At 38.1% G+C, this 21,993-nt stretch overlaps 2 protein-coding genes across 4 annotated transcripts in view; both read right to left on the reverse strand.

Moving 5' to 3' along the window:
- The window catches only part of LOC307125341 (metal transporter CNNM4), a 48,692-nt gene extending 34,417 nt beyond the window's left edge, over nucleotides 1-14,275 (reverse strand). For both annotated transcript variants that reach the window (XM_079815158.1, XM_079815157.1), the window contains exon 1: nucleotides 12,902-14,275. In XM_079815158.1, coding sequence (XP_079671284.1) covers nucleotides 12,902-14,258 — 1,357 coding nt within the window. In that variant the 5' untranslated portion in view covers nucleotides 14,259-14,275. The remainder of the gene's footprint in view (nucleotides 1-12,901) is intronic.
- A 1,276-nt stretch (nucleotides 14,276-15,551) lies between these two features.
- The window catches only part of sec14l8 (SEC14-like lipid binding 8), a 36,552-nt gene continuing 30,110 nt past the window's right edge, over nucleotides 15,552-21,993 (reverse strand). For both annotated transcript variants that reach the window (XM_079815160.1, XM_079815161.1), the window contains exons 11-12: nucleotides 18,081-18,250; nucleotides 15,552-16,553 (exon numbers count right to left, since the gene is read on the reverse strand). In XM_079815160.1, the coding sequence (XP_079671286.1) occupies nucleotides 16,450-16,553; nucleotides 18,081-18,250 (274 nt within the window). In that variant the 3' untranslated portion in view covers nucleotides 15,552-16,449. The remainder of the gene's footprint in view (nucleotides 16,554-18,080; nucleotides 18,251-21,993) is intronic.

Genomic DNA, 21,993 nt, shown 5'->3' on the forward strand with positions numbered 1-21,993 from the left:
TTTTTTATAATGGTTTTCTAAAATGGGAAAATTATTAACTTTTACATGCAGCTGTAAAAAAAAATTACCTGAGACTCAACCTGAACGTGGTAAACCACGATTTCACTATTCTAACTTTAGCTAGCGTGTAATGTTGCTGCTTGAGCATAAACAACATCTGCAAAGTTACAACGTTCAAAGTTTAAAGCAGAGGGAGATATTTGCTTTTAAAGAAATCAATTTCTAAGGACCACAGCAAATGGCCAGTAGGCGACTACAGACATTCCTCCAAGGTTGCTGACATCACCAACCCCAATATTTACATAAACCCCTCCTCCGAGAATATTAAATAAGGGAGGGCGAGGCCATTTTGTATCGCTGCGTTGTTGTGGTTAGTAGGCTGGAGTGGTGTTGCTGCAATGCCGACGAAACGCTGTTATTTTCATCCGGATTGCAGGTCTGGGGTACTTGCTTTGTTCAGCCTTCCTAGGGACGGGGATGCGTTGCAGTGCGTTTAACATACAACATGTTATATGCATGTGTGTATGAGACAGAGGGGAACAGGTCGCATTTGCAGCAGATATATGCTGCCCATCATAAATCAAAGCACGAGACAGACAGGGGTCGGAGGAGAAGACTGGAAAATGTGACATAATGGACAATATTCGTCTGTATTTGCAATTCAAGAGCCGCAGTTCAGCTGCGAGAGACAAACACTGCCAGTGTACAACGGGTACGCGCGGCTCCCGCTGCACATTTCATTTCAGATATTTGGCTATAATCGTTCTAAAAATACAAAAGTAACAGTGCCATTCAGTAGCGATCACTATAGATCCGCAGTCTTTACTCTTGAGGACTGAACAGGTTCTGCTCGATCATCTTCACTAAAATGTTCTGGGTCTGATTCGGGCTCAAATTGGTATGGTTTTATTGACGCCATTGTTTCTAATACTACCCAAAGCACAGTCTACCGGTAAAGGTAAGGGGCGTGACGTTTCCGACAAATGTGCACTGCGGTTAGCGAATCACAACACACTGGGCCAGCTAACCAATCTGAGCCCATTGCGTATTTTTGAGGGACTGGCTTCATACAACCAAAAATAAAGCATGAACACATGTTACAGTGCACCCCACAAACACAATCAAGCCTTCGAAAGAATGTGTTTTACCACCCCTTTAAGTATAGGATGGTTGGGCTTAAGCTTTGAATGTTTGAATGTGGAGCAAATCATAACATTCCTAAAAGAAGTTTTATTTTTCATTATTCTATTTATTTTGTACTTTTAGATTCAGATATAGTAATGGGCGTATGGGGGTTTAGAGCGACCGAATCCTTTATCAAATCGTTTCAGACACTGTGAGAAATAGAGGTGAATGTATATTAAGAGTGTCTGCCGTTCACAAACAGGTTTTCCCAAAGTCAGAAAAAGGCGAGTACTTTAGTTGAAATCTTATTTCTAATAAAAATAAGAACGTCTTTACTTTCTGCATTTCACAAGCCAGTTTTGTCTTGCTGAGTCATCAATCCCTGCGGCTAAAACAATGCTCGTCTGTCTCTTGCTCCCTCCCTTTCTCTCTCTCTCTCTACATCAGTAAACACACTCACCCACTGACACACTCTGTACCCTGCTATCTACCTTACCAGCTATTTCAAACACTACACACTTCTCATTTCATTCAAGCCTTCTCTCACAGCATCACCTCAAAGACATTATGTATTCATTCATATACAGTCACAGGACACAGCTATTCGTTCCTTTTAAGATAATATAGTCAGTACATGGCATTCTTCTTAGCAAAGCTGTACAAAAGTTTCAACAAGAAGTTTACTTTTTCCCAGCCATTGATGGAATTTCCCGTCATTTATGAGACAACACTCCCATAGGGTGGTGCATGTCTGATGTCACTGTGATGGCACTTCCGGTTCCATCGTCCCGAAGTCAATGGGTTTTTTTAATGGGTTTTTGGTTAAATGGCTGAAATAAGGGGTGAACACAAGCTCAAGATGGTGTAGTTCGTTCATAGCTATAAGATTGCAATTTTTTATACATTTCTCAGAATTTGGTTAATATGTTACTTGAAATTACCTTCTTGAAAATACAGCAGCATTTCAATGAAAGTTTTTAAACAAATTTGGAAATTTAAATTACTTTACAAATGAATCTACTTCAAATGAATCACATAAAATTAACAACTATATCAGAACGTTACATGGGCACGTTCTCGCTTGTCAAATATATAAAGGTGAATGGCGTTTTTTTTAACTTGTTTGGTCACTTTTGATAGGTCGCTCACACCTCTAACGACGTGTGAAATCTGCCCTCACTGTTGTTTAAAAGAGGATTTCTATGAGACTTCTAATGATTTCTAATGATCATTATGTACCCTGACAAATCATGAAATTAAATAATTGTAACCTGCAAAAGACATCTCCAATATATTTAGAAGTCTCATTATATGCATCCCGAATGTTCTTACAATGGAGGCTTGCAAAAAGAAAAGTAAGCATGTTCACAGTGTTGTGTCCCACAGAAATTGAGTTCTGCAGAAACAGGACATTACTGATCTCATCCAAATGAGTCATTTGGCTAATCTGAGTCACATGCAATTAAAGATGCCAATGTTTCTTTACTCAGGGGATGAGTAAATTGCATCTGTAATTGCACACGCCGGCTTTAGTTGCATATGCGAAGGGTCAGTTTCTGAAACTCATCACAATTACATCACTACAGTGCCACATAAACTGAACATCTGTCTGTAGCCAGCACTGAGGATGTGGATGTGTGATTGTTAAATATCTGCATTATACAGTAGCTATATATTTATATAAGGGGTGTAATGGTACACGTATGGCCTGTTTCCCCCATATTTCTCTCCCTCTTGTGATAACAATAGTATTTGCACGTATACACGTATTTGTACCGAACCGTTTCGGTACAGGGTTTCCGGTACGGTGCACGTGTGTGTGTGTGTATCGAACGGTTCCGAATGCAATCTTTAACAGTTAAAGGGATAGTTCACCCAAAAATGAAAATTAGCCCATAATTTACTCACCTTCAAGTCATCCTAGGTGTATATGATATTCTTCTTTCAGACGAATAAAATCTGAATTATATTACAAAAGTCCAGGCTAATCCATTATTTGACGGACAGATGCATTTTTTATGGACTTCAAAAACAGAGCAACTGTTACTGCAATTATAATGCTTGGATTAGCCTGGACTTTTGTAATATAACTCAGATTTTATACGTCTGAAAGAAGAATGTCATATACATTTAGGATGACTTGAGGGTGAGTAAATTATGGGCTAATTTTCATTTTTGGGTGAACTATCCATTTAACAGTCGGCTTGTTTTAAGCGCAGAACACACTTCAATCCAAGTTCCCAAACGAACATAAGTATTCAGTCCATTTAAACGATATATGCCGTTTGACGCTCTTTAATGTGGCGTGACTGATGGCGCGACGTGCGCGCGCGTGAACGCGATCATCTGTGAACGCAATCAATCATCTCTTCCTAAAGAATGAACATGAATGTGTTGAGGATACATTACAACTTACTGTCACGTATCATATGTGGTGTAATCGCTCAATCAGTGTTTCAACGGCGGAAAGACGCCAATATAACTGCTGTAAACAATGTCACGTGAGTCAGGCAGTCATTCAGTGTCCACAGAATTTTATTAACTAGAGAAATCAACACTTTCAAAAAAAATATATGCACAATATTAGCCTATATTCGTTATATTACTTAACCTGTTAGGGATGTATTTATGGTATGTAAATAAATAATAATAAATAAACCTGTCATGAAAATGACAGACACTGTGTAGGCTAATGAATGATTATATTTCAACAACGAATTGCTGAAAAAAGATTTAGAAGTTATTGCAAAAACTGCCTTATGATTCGAACCATGTCATATATCGATATTTAAACCCCTTTTCAGTTGATGAATGAACGAGCATTATAGCGCTCCTTCCATCCAATAAATCGCAATAATCTTTGTTCTTTGTTAGTTTTGATATGAAAAAGTCTCAGATTTCAAATTTCATCCATTTTATTACGAAATTTAAAAACGTAAATACCGTTTGGTGCTCTGGCGCGAGATCGCTCTGACCCACCTCAAGCTCAAGAGAACCGGCAGCGCGGAGCGCACATCAACTGATCTTCTCTTCCGCCTTTAAACCAGTTACAGCACGAAATAAACATGAATAAATATCTGGAAGTGTGTTAAAAGATAGAGTACAACTTACTGAAATCTGTATCATGTCACATGGAAAAGCTCAATCAGTGTTTTAACTGCAAACGGCTTGTAAACAATGTCATGTAATGTCACATTTACCTCCTCAGAAAAACCATACTCAGTGTCCATAAACTCGTTAGTCAACTCTAGAGAGGAGCATTTTGCTAATTATATGCACCATATTACATAGGCTATTCACTATCATTTTTAATTTTCTTCAATATTTAATGCATGTATGCATGTATAAATCTGGCACGTTTTTATGACAGCCACCATTTAAATGTTTATATTTCAAAAAAACGAATTGTAGTAGAAATATAATTATGTAATTGTAAAGTTAATATTATAATTGAGTGTAATGCAAGTGTTTGTATAGGTACAAATAAGTTCATTTTTACCTTTAATATTAGTAGGTTAATGTAGTACCAACTGACTTCCATATAGTTTACAACATTAGTTCAGAGATTTGTTTTCCTTGAGAACATTTGCCATGTATTGTACCTGATATAGGCCTATATCCAAAATAATCAATATTGAATCGAAATCGAATCGAAATTTGTGTCAATACCCAGACCTAAAAAATAAATAATAATAATAAAAAAAATAAAAATAAAAAAAAATGGCATAACTTTATAACCACCTTCCTAATATTGTGTTGGTCCCCCTTTTGCTGCCAAAACAGCCCTTACCCATTTAGGCATGGACTCCACTAGACCCCTGAAGGTGTGCTGTGGTATCTGGCACCAAGATGTTAGCAGCAGATCCTTCAAGTCCTGTAAGTTGCGAGGTGGGGCGTCCATGGATCGGACTGGTTTGTTCAGCACATCCCGCAGATACTCGATTGGATTGAGATCTCAGTTTCAGAACCAGCATTTACTTCTTGAGCAATTTGAGCTACAGTAGCTCGTCACGGGCCAGCCTTCACTCCCCATGTGCATCAATGAGCCTTGGCCGCCCATGACCCTGTCGCCGGTTCACCACTGTTCCTTCCTTGGAGCACTTTTGATAGATACTGACCCCTGCAGACCGGGAACACCCCACAAGAGCTGCAGTTTTGGAGATGCTCTGACACAGTCGTCTAGCCATCATAATATAGCCCTTGTCAAACTCGCTCAAATCCTTACGCTTGCCCATTTTTCCTACTTCTAACACATCAACTTTGAGGACAAAATGTTCACTTGCTGCCTAATATATCCCACCCACTAACAGGTGCTGTTATGAAGAGATAATCAGTGTTATTCACTTCACCTATCATAAATGTTATGCCTGATCGGTCAATATATTTGAAGATTTGAGAGATTTTCTTTGTTGCAGTAATTAGATCTTATCCAGATATATTCCAAGAAAAGTCTAAAAATCCAGCAAAAAAACTCATATAGCCTACCTCTAGTTAGTCTTTTTTCTCAGTAAAAATTGAGAAACTTAAAAATTGTAGTCTGACAAAAAATTAAATGCGTTTTTCTAGAATATCACATATTTGTGTAATTAAGTGTATGGAAAGTAAAGCTCTGACATTAGATCTAGAACCATCCAAAACACCTTCTCCTTCATCAACAGAGCCTTTCCTTCTTCTTGGGATCTAACATAAGCACAAACACAGTGTATGCTCGGTCAGCACTCCTAATATACAAATGGCATGACAGGAAGTGAAGGATAGGAAGAGAGAAGTATTTGTGACACTGTAGCCATGAATGTATGCGGAACACAGAGACCGTGATCCTACTAGAATACAGAGAGGCTTATGACATGACAATACCGTTATAGAGCTGGCCAAATCCACTTAGCAACACTAATCACTGACCAAAAAAACAAAATACAGCACTTGTTTGACAGAAATCTGTCTTTTCCTCTTTCTATGACTGGTTTTGGATTACACTTTCTTGCACTTATATGGGGACAAAATTCGAGTGAGGTCAACCAGGAGAAAAGACATGGGTCTTGCTAGAAATCCAATGACTAACTCATTGTAAACAAACTAAAAATGACTTTTAGGAATCAGCCATTCATTGTGGTTATTGCCTTTACACATTCATTCATACATTACATGCAATGCATAACTAAAACCATTTGTCACAGTACCATGTGGTAGACGGCAACACAGACACTGGGTGGTAGTGGCAGAGTGCCATCTTTGAGTACCGGTATGTTTAAACGGGAGAGGACAAGCGGATGAGGAAAAAAATACAACGGTTCGGGTTTGTATAAGGGATAGATTGTGAAGAAAAGACTTAAGCTTAAACCAGAGGAAGTGTTTCAAAACAGACAAACACATGAGCTGAACAAACAGCATGCATAGCTATACCACCATGTCTTCATTTAACAAATCCAGTAGCCAGCCACCTCTATTGATGGGTAACTAATATATTACCTGGCCTGCACAATTCAGTATGAAAGCATGCGTCTTGGGGCTTGACTGTTTTTTTACTCTCTGCTGAAAGCCAAAATTTTGGCCTATCCCAGATGAAACATGATCAATCGTGGCAATTTCTGTGGCCGTGGCTCCTAAACGTCGTACAGTGAGAGAGATGTTCAAAGACGGCCGTTGTCACGGTCTTGTGACCAAAGATAGCCTGCGATAATTTTCTGACGGTGTTATAAATTTAGCATGATCATCCCACAGTATGTTTTCTGCTACGACCTACGTATGTCTACTGACTAGCCAATGAAAATGGTGTATTGATCAACGTGACATGGCGCTAAAACTTACTTACCTCAAGCTCCATTTGCAAAATTGGCATGCCAAGGTGGCCTCTTTTCCCTAGCCATGACCGCATCCATATTTTCCTCATTCGTTTTCCTCCTCTTTCTTTCAGCGCACATAAAAACCAATTGCCAAAGTGCGATTCATCTTACTTGTTTACCACTAGCACATGCTGATGACGTTTTATTCTTGTGTACTAACTTGAGTTGTAGCCTATGATTCAATAGGTGTCATCATCGCACAGTCTACATGCTGTACCCAAGTTTATTAGATCCATGTTGTACAGTTTGATTTGTAATGACCTTATCTGATTGCCAAAATCACAAAACGGTCTGTAGCAGGCATAAGGTGAATCATAAGTCTGTGGTTCCTTTCTAATAACCGTTACAATCTTAAAGATATCAACTGCACAGCAAAGCAAGTTTACTTAACAGTGAATCCAAACTTTTTTTCTAGCTTCTACATTAAGAATGTTATCATGTTATCAGTTCATATTCCTTTGGTACTATCACCTACCATGACTACATATTGTGATGGTCACTTCGACTGTAAACCAAAGAAATTAAGCTATGACCATAAGCAATATATAATATGCCATTTTGATTGGTTTGGCTATGTTTAAATGGACGCAAAATATGGAAGCATCTACACACTTCTCCACAGTTTCTGCAAATAAAAGAGTTCAAGTTTGGGAAATATAGCTTAAGTCCAAAATCAAAACCCGCTGACAGTAAACTTGCGCAAGCAGTGATAAGATAACAGGTTTTCCCCATTATTAGCCATGGTTGGTTTTTATGATGACAACAAACACATGTGATTAGTCAAATGGGCCGGTTGCATAAAATGCAATTCTGGTCAGACTGGTCATAACTTTTTAGTCAGTTTCATGAAAATGATTGGTCTAGTTTGAATCTGAAAGCTCAAACTAGACCTTGAAGCTCCTTTAGGAGCTCCGTAGAGCACGCAACCCAGATTTTGTAATCTGAAACAGTGTGTATCTGGATCAGTACAAAAGTAAGATGGATAGCAAAACATGGGATTTCCAAATCCAGATCATTCTGATCATGTCTGTAATGCTGACGCAGGAGCTGGCCAATAATGAGCCGGCGTTCTGACGTAGAACCCGGAAGCGCTGCACTGTCTTTACTTCATCAACAGCGTAAGAGAACGAAAAAGACCAGAAGAAACTGTTAAAGTTGTTATTTTTATTTGTTTTTGCGCAAAAAAGTATTCTCGTTGCTTCATAAGGCTGAACAACTGGAGTCACGTGGACTATTTTAACAATGTCATTACTATCTTTCTGGGCCTTGAAAGTTGCAATGATGTTGCAGTCTGGAGGGATCAGAGAGCTCTCGGATTTCATCAAAAATATCTTCATTTGTGTTCCGAAGAAGAATGAAGGTGTCACGGGTTTGGAACGACATGAGGGTGAGTTTTTAATAACAGAATTTAGATTTTTGCGGGGAATTGAACAACCGACTAATCTTGATAACGTCTATTAATTGTTTAATAGTGGGTGGAGGGATTAGATTATCTAACACATTGAAGAAGGCCTGCAAGCCGAAACGTATGTGCAATTCCTATGTGAATAAATGCAAAATAAAGTAACTAAAAAGAAAGAATTTTGAGTGTGGATCATAACATTTTGGGTTCTAATTAAATAAGGCTGAAATAAAATATAATACTTCAACTCAGTGGTGTAGCGTCTGGGCATGCAGGGTATGCACGTACAAATGGGCCCGGGCCAATAGGGGGCCCATGGGGGACTTTTAATTAAAATGAGGGAATTCGTTTTTAATTCGTGGCCACAATAAATATATATTTGTATTCATGTCATGTGTAGTAATTTCTTGTTTCTGTGTAATGTCTAATTTCTCCGTCATTTCTTGTGTGTGTTAGGCCTATTATTATTTGCATCCCGCGCAGTGGCGGAACTAGACTTTTATACATGGGGTGGTCAAGACTACTTAAGGGGGTCCATAGACCGTGAAAGAATATAATGTGTAATGCTTATTTGTTTTCATTGTTTTGACCGATGTAACATTGTATTCTAATAAATAAACAACCAAAATTGTAGAAATTTCACAATTCTTGATTCCAACGAATATTCTACAGCAAAAACTACAAGTGGCTAGTAGGTTACATACATTTAAAACATTGAATACAAGTGAACAGTCAGCCATAAAGTGAGAACAGTGCTTTAAGAATTAAGTGCTTTAAATGAAGGTTCAGGTCTAACAGTATGTCAGGTAGGCTACAGAAATTGAAAATTCCAACATAAAATAACATTGCATAATCTTCACTGTAGGCCTATATGAATTCAATATAGATGAATGCATGTTAAAACGACAAAAGTTATTCAGTAAAGATCAGTGGATGTTTTTTCTTTCTTTCTTTCTTTCCTTTGTTCTTTAATTAACTTTAATGACAGACTGAAGGAGGTGCGGTCACTTTAAGAGCAAATGCACAATGTTGAATCCGAAATCCGATTTCATCCAAAGACATAGCGGACTGTATTAACTATGATACCCGCTATTTTTGGCATACCTTTATGCATATTTATCCGCTCAAGGCAAGCGCAAGACGTGCTCTCTGTGTTCGCACTAGGCGCGTCTGTGTCGCGTTCTCATGTTCAAGGCGGCAATGCAAAACAGTGAATCTAAATCACCATACAGAAAAAAAGGTTCACTTCAAGAATGAAAAAAGTGGCATCGATGTGTTTTGCTTTAAAACTGCACAAACGGAAACAAAAAAGCGCAAACTAGTAACATCTTTCCATAAACACAGACTTTACACAGAAAGAAAAATACTTAAATGTCTATAGGCTACACACTCTTCCATGCAGCGTAGGGTGAAGTCATTATAACCTACATTAACAACGTTTTAAGACAAATTGTGTCGTTTAATAGAAAACTATGAATTGCCGTGATTGTTAACAACTCTGCGCTTATGCGCGACCCTTTTCATTATTAATCATCTGTTTGGCAACTAACGTTAAAGGTCCCGTTTTTCCTGTTTTTTTTAAGCTTTGATTGTGTTTACAGCGTGCAATATAACATGTGTTCATGTTTCACGTGTAAAAAAACACAGTATTTTTCACACAATTTACTTATCTGTATACCGCTGTTTTCACTGTCCTAAAAACGCCTCAATGATTTCCTTATTCTATGAAGTCCCTCCTTCAGAAACACGTAACGAGTTCTGATTGTGCCAGCGGTTCCCGTGTTGTGATTCGACAGCAGCTTAGCGCACGTTGCCCGGAAAGGTCACGCCTCTTACCATAACGGGGAGATGCATGTGCTCAAAGTACAGCCCCTGAAGGCCAAACAAAGGTGATTTGACTCCGGGATGAAAATAACAGCGTCTGGACGACATAGCGACAAACGAAACCGAACCGAACGCAACACTACCTCTTCTCCACGAGGGAGAGCAACAAGACCACGCCCCCTTTTTTGCGTATTCTTGTGGGCGGAGGTCAGTCAACAAACTGTTCTATTGACGTAATTAAAGCAGGATGTACAGGGATGTAGTCCAAACCGGCCGTTCGCTGTAGGCTTTGAAAGGGAACTTCTGTTAAATAAAATATCTCGCTTGGCATTGAACTTTGAGCTTTATAATTTTACAGGTATTATATATGCTCTAACAGCAACATTACACACTAACTAAAGTTTGAAAAATGGGATCACGAAGAACAGGACCTTTAATATTCTCTTAATATTCAACGTTAATACATGAACAATGTGCCGCGCCACCGCACGTCAAAATAGCTTATTTCAATAGGAGGTGATATGGAAGTAGCGACTGGCGATCTAAATTTTGTCACACATAGGACTTGCAACTGAGGAGAAGAACTCGATACGAAGGGGAACAGAGATTAGTGGAGATATAACAAAGACTTGTCTCCAGCCCTTCCACAACAATTGATCGCTTTCCGTGCAACCTTTCAAAGACAAATCTCTGGGAAGAAAACAGTTCAAGATCTGGACAGTTTTTTATTGTTGTGATTGTGAACAACTCTATCACATCTAGCGTCAGTGACGTGCGCAGTTTTTATTCTCTTTCTTACCATCCCTGTTACTGTTGTTTCAGCGGAGCTCTCATTTTCAAAACTGAAGCTAATAAAAAACGATGTGCTGAGCACCATGTCGCAAAACTACGGTGACGTATTGCTGCAACATTATTTTTTCCAATCAATTATGTCGTAATAACTAGATATGTAGTTTTAACCATAGATATATCAATGGTTTTAACGACATCAATTCTCATAGCCTAATAAAGAAACTTTTCTAGTAATAACGAGATGGTATGTCGTTAAAACGACACATATTTTCTCCTGACATGTCATAGTGATGTGTAGCTACTTCTTTAACTAAATGTTCTAAATAAATATGCACATAATTACAGTTCCCCTGTCGAGTTGTAGTCACCGCGTATAGGGAGAGAAGGGCGAAATGTTTGAATTTGCATGGTGGAATTTTTATTTATTTATTTTTTTACCACTTCGTTATTTTGGCTTGGAATTTCGTTTGTTGGAAATATGAACTAAATTTAGAAATGCTTTTGAAATTAAAAACTTTGCGTTTAATAAACAAAACACTTGTTTTAAATTAGGCCTATATTAAAAAGACAGCGTTTGGAGCGGAGTAAAATAGCCTGTTCCCTGAATCCACGGCCTTTGGTGTTATTGTGAGTTTACACAAATAACAGTAGACAGGTTATAATTACGTCTTGAACTTATCTGTATGGCTAAAAAATGACGGAGTATTGGGAGTTGTTCCCGCTGTCATTAAGGAAAAAATCCATCAGAACCTGCCGGTGCCTTTGTCGGACACAGGGTTAAAAGGTAGGCCTATATTTAGTTTCATAGTTATGCTGTGTTTAAATATTAGCCTATCATATTATTTTTTAATTTTATATGTTGATTATTAAAAGTGAGCAGCATGAATAAGATGCGCAATATGTCTGGAGACATGGAGTGGGGTCAGACATGATTTTGACAACTTCATTGAGTTTTGTTTTGTAGAAAGTATTTCTTTAAAGTGAATTTCGTTTTGTATAAATTGTATTTTTATTTTGATTAATGTTTCATCAAGTAATTGCCTGTATATTTAATAAATAAGAAGCAAACCAAGATCGTCGGGAATGAATTGACGTGCGTAACGAGACATTGGCTGAGCTTGTTTTAAACTTGTTTTTGCTCCGTTCTGGCTGTAAATGGTTGGGTAGAGTGTGTGTTTTTATGATATTGTTTAGTATGGTATTTTCTTGATACACTACAGTGAACAATGTACTTGGGGGCCCATACAATTTATTTTGCATATGGGCCCGGGGTTCAACTAAATGAAAATTAGAAATGTTGTTAGAAATGTTGTCTAAATACTTATAACTGAAATAAAAAGAATTTTAAAAAAATACTACAAAATTACTAAACATTTAGTAGTAATTTAGCAGTAAAAAAATATACAAAATGACTAATTAAAATGAAAACCAAAAATATAAAAACAAAAGTTAATTCAGTTATTAATAATTGTATGTACATAATACTTAAAATCACAGCTCTATATGACCAGCTTTTGGAGGGGCAGGAACATTTTCAGGAATGACATCATGCTCTGATGATTTTATTAAGAGAACAAACAAGGTCAATAATCATTTCATGTCGACTTCATGGGCGTCAGGAAAGCAACCTCCCAAAAAAATGTGTGTGGGAGACAGTGAGAATACAAGAGACGAAAGATTGCCAACAACTGACCTTGACGGTCAGTGGAGGAGAGAGGATGCATGTTTTCCAACCTGATAGGAGCGGGACAATTCATTTGAAATAGATAGTGGCCTTTTCCACAATCACTGCTGATACACCTCCCTTCTCGCTACATCTGATGAACCTACCTGATAGTGACAATGAGAAAAGCTGCAGGGAAAAAAGTGTGTGTACCTGACAACAGCAAAAAAAAACACAAAAAAAACCACCAACCTTTTTTAAACTCCTCCAGCATGGAATCCAACTTGGTGTCGTGAAACACAAAGTGGACCGGATGGTTGTAGAACTTAGTGATGGTCTTCAACGTAGTGCAGTCATCTGGATCCACAAACGCCAGGTCTTTCACAAAGAGGATGTCCATGATATTGGTCCTTTCATCCTCATAAACAGGAATGCGAGTGTATCCGCTCTCCATGATTTCCGACATGGTGTTGAAGTCCAGCACAGTGTCGCTGTTGATCATGAAGCAGTTGCTGAGTGGAGTCATGATGTCCTCCACCGTCTTAGTCCTCAACTCCAGAGCGCCCTGGATCATGTTCATCTCCTCTTTCACCAGGTCATTGTACGGCTCGGTCACCTTAAGCATCCCCACCAGCTTCTCTCTGTTGTACACGGTGCCGATCTCCTGGCCTAGCACGCAATCCAGGAGTTTGCTGATGGGGAAGGACAGCGGAAAGGTCAGAAGCATGAAGAACTTGGTGATGTGGATGGTGTTGGCACCCACCGCCAAGCCGTGGCGAGAGCAGAGCGCTTGAGGGACGATCTCGCCAAAGATGACTATACCGATGGTCGACGCCACCACAGCACCCAAACCTGAGCCGATGAGATCGTCCAGCAGGATGGTCAGCGTGGTGTTGACCAGCACGTTCCCGAGGAGAAGCGAGCACAACAGGTAGTTTCCTTTCCTCCGTATGGGCTCGATCTTGCGTGCATACTTCTTCTCTTTATCAGTGCCACAGCCCTGCACGATTCGTAGCTCCATGGGGTCCAAAGCCATGAGCCCCAGGTTTAAACCGCTGAACATCCCTGAGAGCACCAGGAGGCAGGCTATCAAGATGATTTGGAACCAAATGGGAAGCAGCGACTTCTTCTCCTCCACCACACGCAACCTTCCATCAAGTTCTGCAAGCAGGCTCCACTTCCCATCCTGTTTGATGCACAGCCCATAATCCCTGTGGGACTCACTTTTCCTAAGTGCTTTAATTTTGACCCACAGCAACCCAGAGGTGCCCTGGCTGTTGACATTTATGCTAGTATTGATGGAGATGTCTTTGGTGAAGTCAGCACAAGTCATGTTGTAGTTGTCCTCGCTCTGATCTACGAACTTAATCTGCTTCCAGGTGTCATTGCTGATCTGCAGTCCGTAGAACCTGAGCAGGATCTCGCTCTCCTCGGTTACCTGTATGATCCCATCGTCGGTGGTCGAGGCGGGCTTGACGCTCCTCTGCAGCCGCATGCCGAGGATCCGGCTGTCGCTCTCCCAGGATTCCGCTCTATTCACACAAACTCTACTCCAGAAGAACAGCATTAAAGTTAGCGTGTACCCTTTCCCACTGCATTCTGTCGCCATGTTTGTTTGACTCTCTGCGGAATGAGAGTTGACGTCACCTACTCATTTCACAAGCCCGCCCCTTCATTAGCATAGAGCCCGTGGAACTCCAATCATCGAGTGGTTCGTCACCTTATTAGGAAGAACGAGCCTTCTTGGGTTTGGTTACTAAAGGAAGACCAGTTTGTCTGCACTGTTAAGGTGGAGCTGTTTGTTTTACTATCCCAAACTCTCATTACGTCTGAAAAATAGGAGATAATACCAACCGTCTATAAAACAGATGATATTGTAAAATTGCCTTCTTCTTTTTTTTTTGAGTAGCTAAATGAATACTTGTATAGAGAAATGACGCATTACATTGATCAAAGCAACATTATCATATTTATAATGTATTACAAAATACGTCTATTTCAAATAAATGCTGTTAGAACGTTCAATTACTCAGAGAATCCTGAAAAAAATGTATCACTGTTTTATCAGCTGTTTTTAACATTGATAACAATAAGAAATGTTTCTTGAGCACCAAATAAGAATGATTTCTGAAGGATCATGTGACTTTGCTATCACAGGAAAACATTTTAATTTTAAAATAGATAATAAAATAGTAAATTGCAATAAGGTTTCACAGTATTACCGTTTTTACTGTATTTGTGAATAAATAAATATAGCTTGGGTTAACACAAGATACTTTTTTTTACCAACTCCAAAGTGTTGAACGTTGAGGCCTACATAAAGTAATTAACGTAAGTTTAAATATACGTTATGAATATATATATTGCATTACACGATATTAATGAATGTCACAATACAAAATATCTTTATTGTCTTAATCGTCAGAATTAAAAACATATGTGAACTTTTTGTATTATGTGAAATTATTTTAAATGAATATATGATATATTATTAATTAGTGTATATGTGTGTGTATGTTTATTAATGCTTTGGAAATGTAATGCATCAACTGTGCCAATAAAGCTATTCTGCATCCTCCGATTTCCGTTTCAATGGCGCTCTCTAATGGACAAAAATGTAACTACTGGCTTGATTATAATGGATGAACATGTTTCACCAACAGATGGAGCCATCACACAGGCTACAAATGAACACTATTGCAACTATATCACACATTATGTCACGGAGTAAGATACTCATCTTGCATTAATCTAATCTCTAGATTAGAATCAATCTTGTGAAAATGTTCTTCCGAATATTTTTTATTAGATTTAGTCTGTACATGGGAACTGGTTATGTTAGGCCTTCCTATCAGCAAATAAAACATCAAGCATGTATAGGTCAGAGAGAGAAGAAAAAATGTGTTTGCTATTGTGTTGTATACATTTAATTAGTAAATTAATAATGATAATTAAAAAAATACAATATCACTCATAAATTGCATCAATATTAAAAGAGACAAAATGCAATGTGGTCATCATAGAAAGACATGGACGAAACCGATGCATGTTGCTGGAATAAAATACGGACACTGTTACTGTAAACACAAGAACCTGAGGTAAAACACTCCTTACTAAGCAAAAATCTACAACATTCATTTAAATTATAGTTAAATTATCATTTAAAAAAAAAAAAAAAACAGCAACATCATACTCTGAATCAAGTCAAATGCTCTTTGTAAACAATATATTTCAAAAGGTTCACAAATTGTGCGTCAATAACATGAAAAAAAAGTACATAATAATTTAACCTCTTACTACATTCTGAGAGGAAAAAAGTGTGCAGACTCGTCTGATCATCAACTATTTCATTAACAAAAGGAATTATTTTAAAGAGACAAAATACATACAAGGCAGACAAGGGCGAGCTCAAATAATGTGTACCAAGACAGTTTCGGTCTAGTAATCTGCAGCACAGTTATTACACTTAATAAACCACAGCTCAATGATAAGTTCAACGATAAACACTTCGTTAATATTTGGCAAATCAACTTGACAACAGCGTTATCTTGTGAAGAATCACACTGGCACTGAAGTCAGGATCCAGATATGTTGATGGATGATCCCTAAAGCTTCAAATTCATCCCACCATTTTAATGCTGTGATTGGTCAGTTTAATTACATACTCTCCTCTTCCCATGAGTAGATTTATTATTGTATTTTCCTTTATTAACTACAGCAGACATACTGTATTCAGAGCAATAGTTTCTAAACAGTTTCATAATCTCAATATACAGGCTGTTTGCTTGTTGACACAATTTCTAACGCTCTGATTGGTTGACTTGACTAGGTAGGAGGACCTCCACTGTGAAGCTGACTGTTTTGGACTGGAAGATGCTGTACGTGTTGTCAAACCGCAGTACATCTGAGAAAATGAAGAGAGTAAGGTGAATTCCTGTGCATGTTTAATGGATTAGTTCACTTCAGAATGGTAGTTTTTGGTAGTTTCAGAATAGAAAGGTTTTTGAGGAAAATATTCTCGCATTTTTCTCCATTTAGTGGGCTTCAATGGCAACCAACAGGTTGAAGGTCCAAATTGCAGTTTCAATGCAGCTTCAAAGGGCTTTCCACGATCCTAGCTTCTTATCTAGCGAAATGACCGATCATTAGAAAACAAAAATGTACATACTTTTAACCACAAATGCTCTTCTTGCTCTGATCTGCGATGCGCCACGCATTACATAATCATGTTGGAAAGGTCACGCTCGTAGGCAGAAGTATCACGGTAGGGCGATAAACTCCATCTCATTTTCTCCTTCAAAATCTTCCGACATCGTTGCTTTACCTTTTTTTCTTGTGAAGGGCGTTTGACTTAGTTTGACTCTTCGTTTGATCGGTACTTTCACCTATGTCACGTGTGATCTTTTCATTGCAGATCAGAGCAAGAAGAGCATTTGTGGTTAAAAAGTATATTCATTTTTAGATAGATAGAACACATTATTCCTCGTCTGGAATCGTGTAAAGCCATTTGAAGCAGCATTGGAACTGCAATCTGGACCTTCAAACTGTTGTACCCCATTGAAGTCCACTATATGGGGAAAAATCCTGGAATGTTTTCCTCAAAAAAAGTAATTTTCTTTTTCGACTGAAGAAAGAAAGACATGAACGTCTTGAATGATGTGGGGGTGAGTAAATTATCAGGAAATTTTAATTCTGAGGTTAACTACTCTTTTAAAGGAACACTCCACATTTTCCAACTCCCCTAGAGTTAAACAGTTGAGTTTTACCGTTTTCGAATTCATTCAGCCGATCTCTGTATCTGGCGGTGGCACTTTTAGCATAGCTTAGCATAGATCATTGAATCTGATTAGACCGTTCGCATCTCACTCAAAAATGACCAAAGAGTTTCAATATTTTTCCTTTTTAAAACTTGACTCTTCTGTAGTTACATTGTGTACCACGGGTACAGCGGCACAATGGTATTATGCAGCGCCTGAAAATAGTCCCCAGCACGCTCTCTGTGCAAGCAGGTTGTCACGTTGGTAATGTTTACGGAAGCCTATTTTCAGGCGCTGCGTAATATCATTGCGCCTGCTGCACCCACGGTACGGCTGTAAAGTTCCTTGATTATTACGCAAGATAGTCCTTGCCATATCGGCCTAGAAAATCGCAACTTTTCATTTTCCGTCGGTCTTAGTACACGATGTAACTACAGAAGAGTCAAGTTTTAAATAGGAAAAGTTTTGAAACTCTTTGGTCATTTTTGAGTGAGATGCTAACGGTCTAATCAGATTCAATGATCTATGCTAAGCTATGCTAAAAGTGTCCACCAGACCCGGAGATCGGCTGAATGGATTCGAAAACGGTAAAACTCAACTGTTTAACTCAAGGGGTGTAGGAAAAAAAAAAGTGGAGTGTTCCTTTAATGTTTATTTAGTTAATTAATACTTACACACTCCTGGTTCTGGGCAGGTGAGGGATCCGTCCTCTGGAACCAGGTGAGCGTTGTAACGCTGACTTGGCACAATTTCCTTCATATCACTGGCCTTCATCCACTCTCCTATCTTCTTCTTCAAATAGACACCAAAACCTACATCGGCACCATCACATGAGAACTGCCATCTGAGGAAGAGACCGTTGAATTGAGTAGAGCATCGTAGAAAAGCTCATCAGCTAATGCAGAGGTAAGTCTATGCTCATATACTTATTGATAATTGATAAGAATTTGTTTAGTTAATCATGTGTATGCATAGAAAGAAATAATTGTTTCCAAAATAATATGCACAGTGTAATTGCTTAATTTATATACTCTTCCAGAGCTGCACGATTAATCGTTAAAAGATCTTTAACGTTGTTCCCTTTATTATTAATACTATCATTATTATTTAACCTATAACAATAACAATACTGTCTTTTTGTATAATGTGTTGTTTAATTGTATTTTACAGAGTTGTTTACAATTGCTGGTTGTATTGTTTTTCTTTCTTTTCTCTAGTATTTAGGCCTAATAACATCTGGCAAAGGGACTACCAATGAAAACTAGCCTTCGGCAATTTGTATACATTTACATTCATCAGTGTTGATTAAAGTGCGTTGTCCCTTTCTGAATTTAAATAAACAAATCAATTTAAAATTTGAAAGTAACTTAAAGGGTTAGTTCACCCAAAAATGAAAATTCTGTCATCATTTACTCACTCTCAAGTTGTTCCAAACCTGTATGAGTTTCTTTGTTCTGCTGAACACATAAGAAGATATTTAGAAGAATGTTTGTAACCAAGCAGAGAGAGCAACCATTGACTACCATAGTAGTTGGAAAAAATACTATGGTAGTCAATGGTTGCTTTCTCTGCTTTATTACTCTGCTTTATTTTCTCAGCTTTATTCTTCCAAATATCTTCTTATGTGTTCAGCAGAACAAAGAAACTCATACAGGTTTGGAACAACTTGAGAGTGACTAAATGATGACAGAATTTTCATTTTTGGGTGAACTATCCCTTTAATAATGACTGTATCAATTACATCGTTACACCAGTAGGTGGCGACAAGTGACTTAAAACTTTTATTTGTCATTAAATCATTAATTTAAGAAATGTGTTCAAAAACGCTGATTCATCCAGTAATGAAACAAGTGAAGTCTTTATGAGCAGGTCATTGAATCATTTACTCAAACCGATTTTTTTACAAAAATAATCAATTCAAATTCATTAACTAGAGTGTAGCAATTAACATTTTGTTAGAACATTTAGTAAATTGTTATTTTGTTTAGTTGTGGGAGAATTTTTTTAAACAAAAAATCATGATTCTCAATTTATCCAGAGTCGTGCAGCTCTACTGTTCAAAAGCTTGTGTTAATTAATGAAGTTTCATTCAGCAAGAATGCATTAAATTGATCGAAAGTTACAGTAAAAACATGTATAATGTTACAAAGGATTTCTATATTAAATAAATGAAATGATGAACTTTCTATTCATCAAACAGTTCTAAAACGATATAATGGTTTCCACAAAAATATGACGCAGCACAACTGATAATCATAAGAAATGTTTCTTGAGCACCAAATCAGCATATTATAATGATTTCTGAAGGATTATGTGACACTGAAGACTGGAGTAATAATCACAGGAATAAATTACATTTTTAAATATATTAAAATAGAACATTTTTAAGTGTAATATTTAGGGGCCAAGCACCGAATATGCGAAGGCACCTATTGAAATCGTTAGCGTTCTTATTCTTATTCTTCTTCCGCCATTGGAGTCTATGGCAGCCCATAGAACCGCTTGCAGGAAAGTTATGAAATTTGGCACACAGATAGAGGACAGTCTCAACTGTCACCATAGCAAATTTTGAGTCTCTAACTCAATCCCTCTATCACCACCACCTGTCCAAAGTTGCACTCATGTTTATGCTAATAACTTTTGAACCATAAGGGCCAGCAACAAAATTATTTTTTCCTCTGATTCCTTAGCTGAAGGAATCAGAGGAAATCAAAAATACACTTCAGGAAATATCTCCGCAACGCTTTATCGTATTCAAACCAAACTTGGTACATGAACGGATTGTTTTGAAACTCGGTATGGGTCATCAGCACGATGTCCTGAAGGAGCCTGAGAAGTTTCGAAACAGCGCCACCTAGTGGAGAACTTTTTTTTCAAATGCTTATAACTTTGGGTGTGGTTGACTTATTTTCATGAGACTAACTTTGTTTGCCTCCTGAATCCCTGCCGAGTCCAACGATACCAGACTTGCCAGGTTTCAGCACATGGTTTGTGCAGCGTGGTAATTTAGCGCTTTTAAAATGTTAGATGATATCTTCGAAACTGCTAGTCCGATCGAGACGAAACCAGCGTCAGAAGTTCGGAAACATAGGTCGATATGAGATATGAGAAATGAGATATTTTCACCAAAATTGACACACATGTATGGGCTCACTCCGAGGACACATTAAAAAAAAAATGGTAGGATTGTACCTATTGGGGGTGCTATAATAGAACAAAATATGACATTGGCTCTATACAACTCAATGTTTTAATGTGGGACTTTAACATTTTTGCTTAAAATTGTCTTCAAATGTCTTCACTCATTTTTTTCAGTTGGTCTCCTGCTAGCTTCTTTGTTTGCTTCTGTTGCGCTTTGCCCCGGTATTGCTGCTTGCAGCTAAAAATATTACTGTTTTTACTGGATATTGATCAAATAAAAGCAGCCTTTGTGAGCATGAGAGACTTATTTCAAAAAGTGTATACTAAACGCAAAACTAGTGCACTATTCAAGTTCAAGGTATGTCCAATTTACAGTGACAATTAGCACATGTATGAGCATGTTGAATTCAGCAAGTTGCTGAAAGTGTTTTTAATAGGCTTGTTTGAGATGTGCCTCGCCTTGCCTGAAATATAGGCGAGACTAGGCGGCTGCAGTGAGGGGAGGAGAGAAAAAAGTGCAGGCAAGACGGACAGTTCTCTCTTCTCGTAGTGGATCAAAGGCGGATATCGCGGGATTCACACTCGTGCGCGTTGTTTCTGATAAACTGGATGTAATTTAAGTTCTGTTACTTTTATATGAAAATAAATATTATGAACAAGACACCCAAAGTTTTTGTTATTTATTTCCATTCGAAAGACGTGTTTATCAATCATTTTTACTTTAATTAGGCCTAAATACATGTTTATATATATATTCTTTTTATAAATATGACAACAATCACATAACCCACAGAGAGATCGCCTTTGTTAGAGAGTTTGGGAATATTCACACATAAAAACATGATATCAGAGTTTTAAAATCAAATATTTAAAAAAAGAACCATACATCACAGTTGTTTAAACCAATAAGCATAAAGCTGTGTCGTCAGCAAGTCGTTTCCCATCATGCTTTTGCTCAGCGCTGTCGGTGGAGAGCAACTGCGCTCGACTGCAGAATCCGACACATCCGCCTTTCGCTCGCAAGAGTTTTTTCAGATCAGAGCAAGGCGGACCGTCCTCGGACACTTTTCTAACCGGAAATGCATCTTGCGCTGATCACCGGTGATCGGTTCTGCGCAGATTTCGCTCATCTCAAACAAGCCTAATGTTTTGTGTCCACTAAATTAGACCACACCCGGCCATTCAAAGTCCGCCCTTTTAAAGACATGCCAACAAACCCAATGTCAGTAAACTGAATGCACGTCTCATATGCAGAGAATCTTTCTTGTTAACTAGTTTGGCTTAAAAAGTCTCATAAAAAGTGTCAATTGTTAAATAGAAGTAGCCTATGCAGAGCTTCACAGAGACAGACACCTGTTTCAGAATGTCTCTTTCTTTGCATGATTTTCCAAAAAGAGATGGGGTGCGTTCCATTCGACCATAAGTGGACTGCGAAGTGGACTTCAG

This window comes from Gobio gobio (assembly GCF_949357685.1).
Source record: "Gobio gobio genome assembly, chromosome: 4".
In the NCBI taxonomy this organism is placed as follows: domain Eukaryota; kingdom Metazoa; phylum Chordata; class Actinopteri; order Cypriniformes; family Gobionidae; genus Gobio; species Gobio gobio.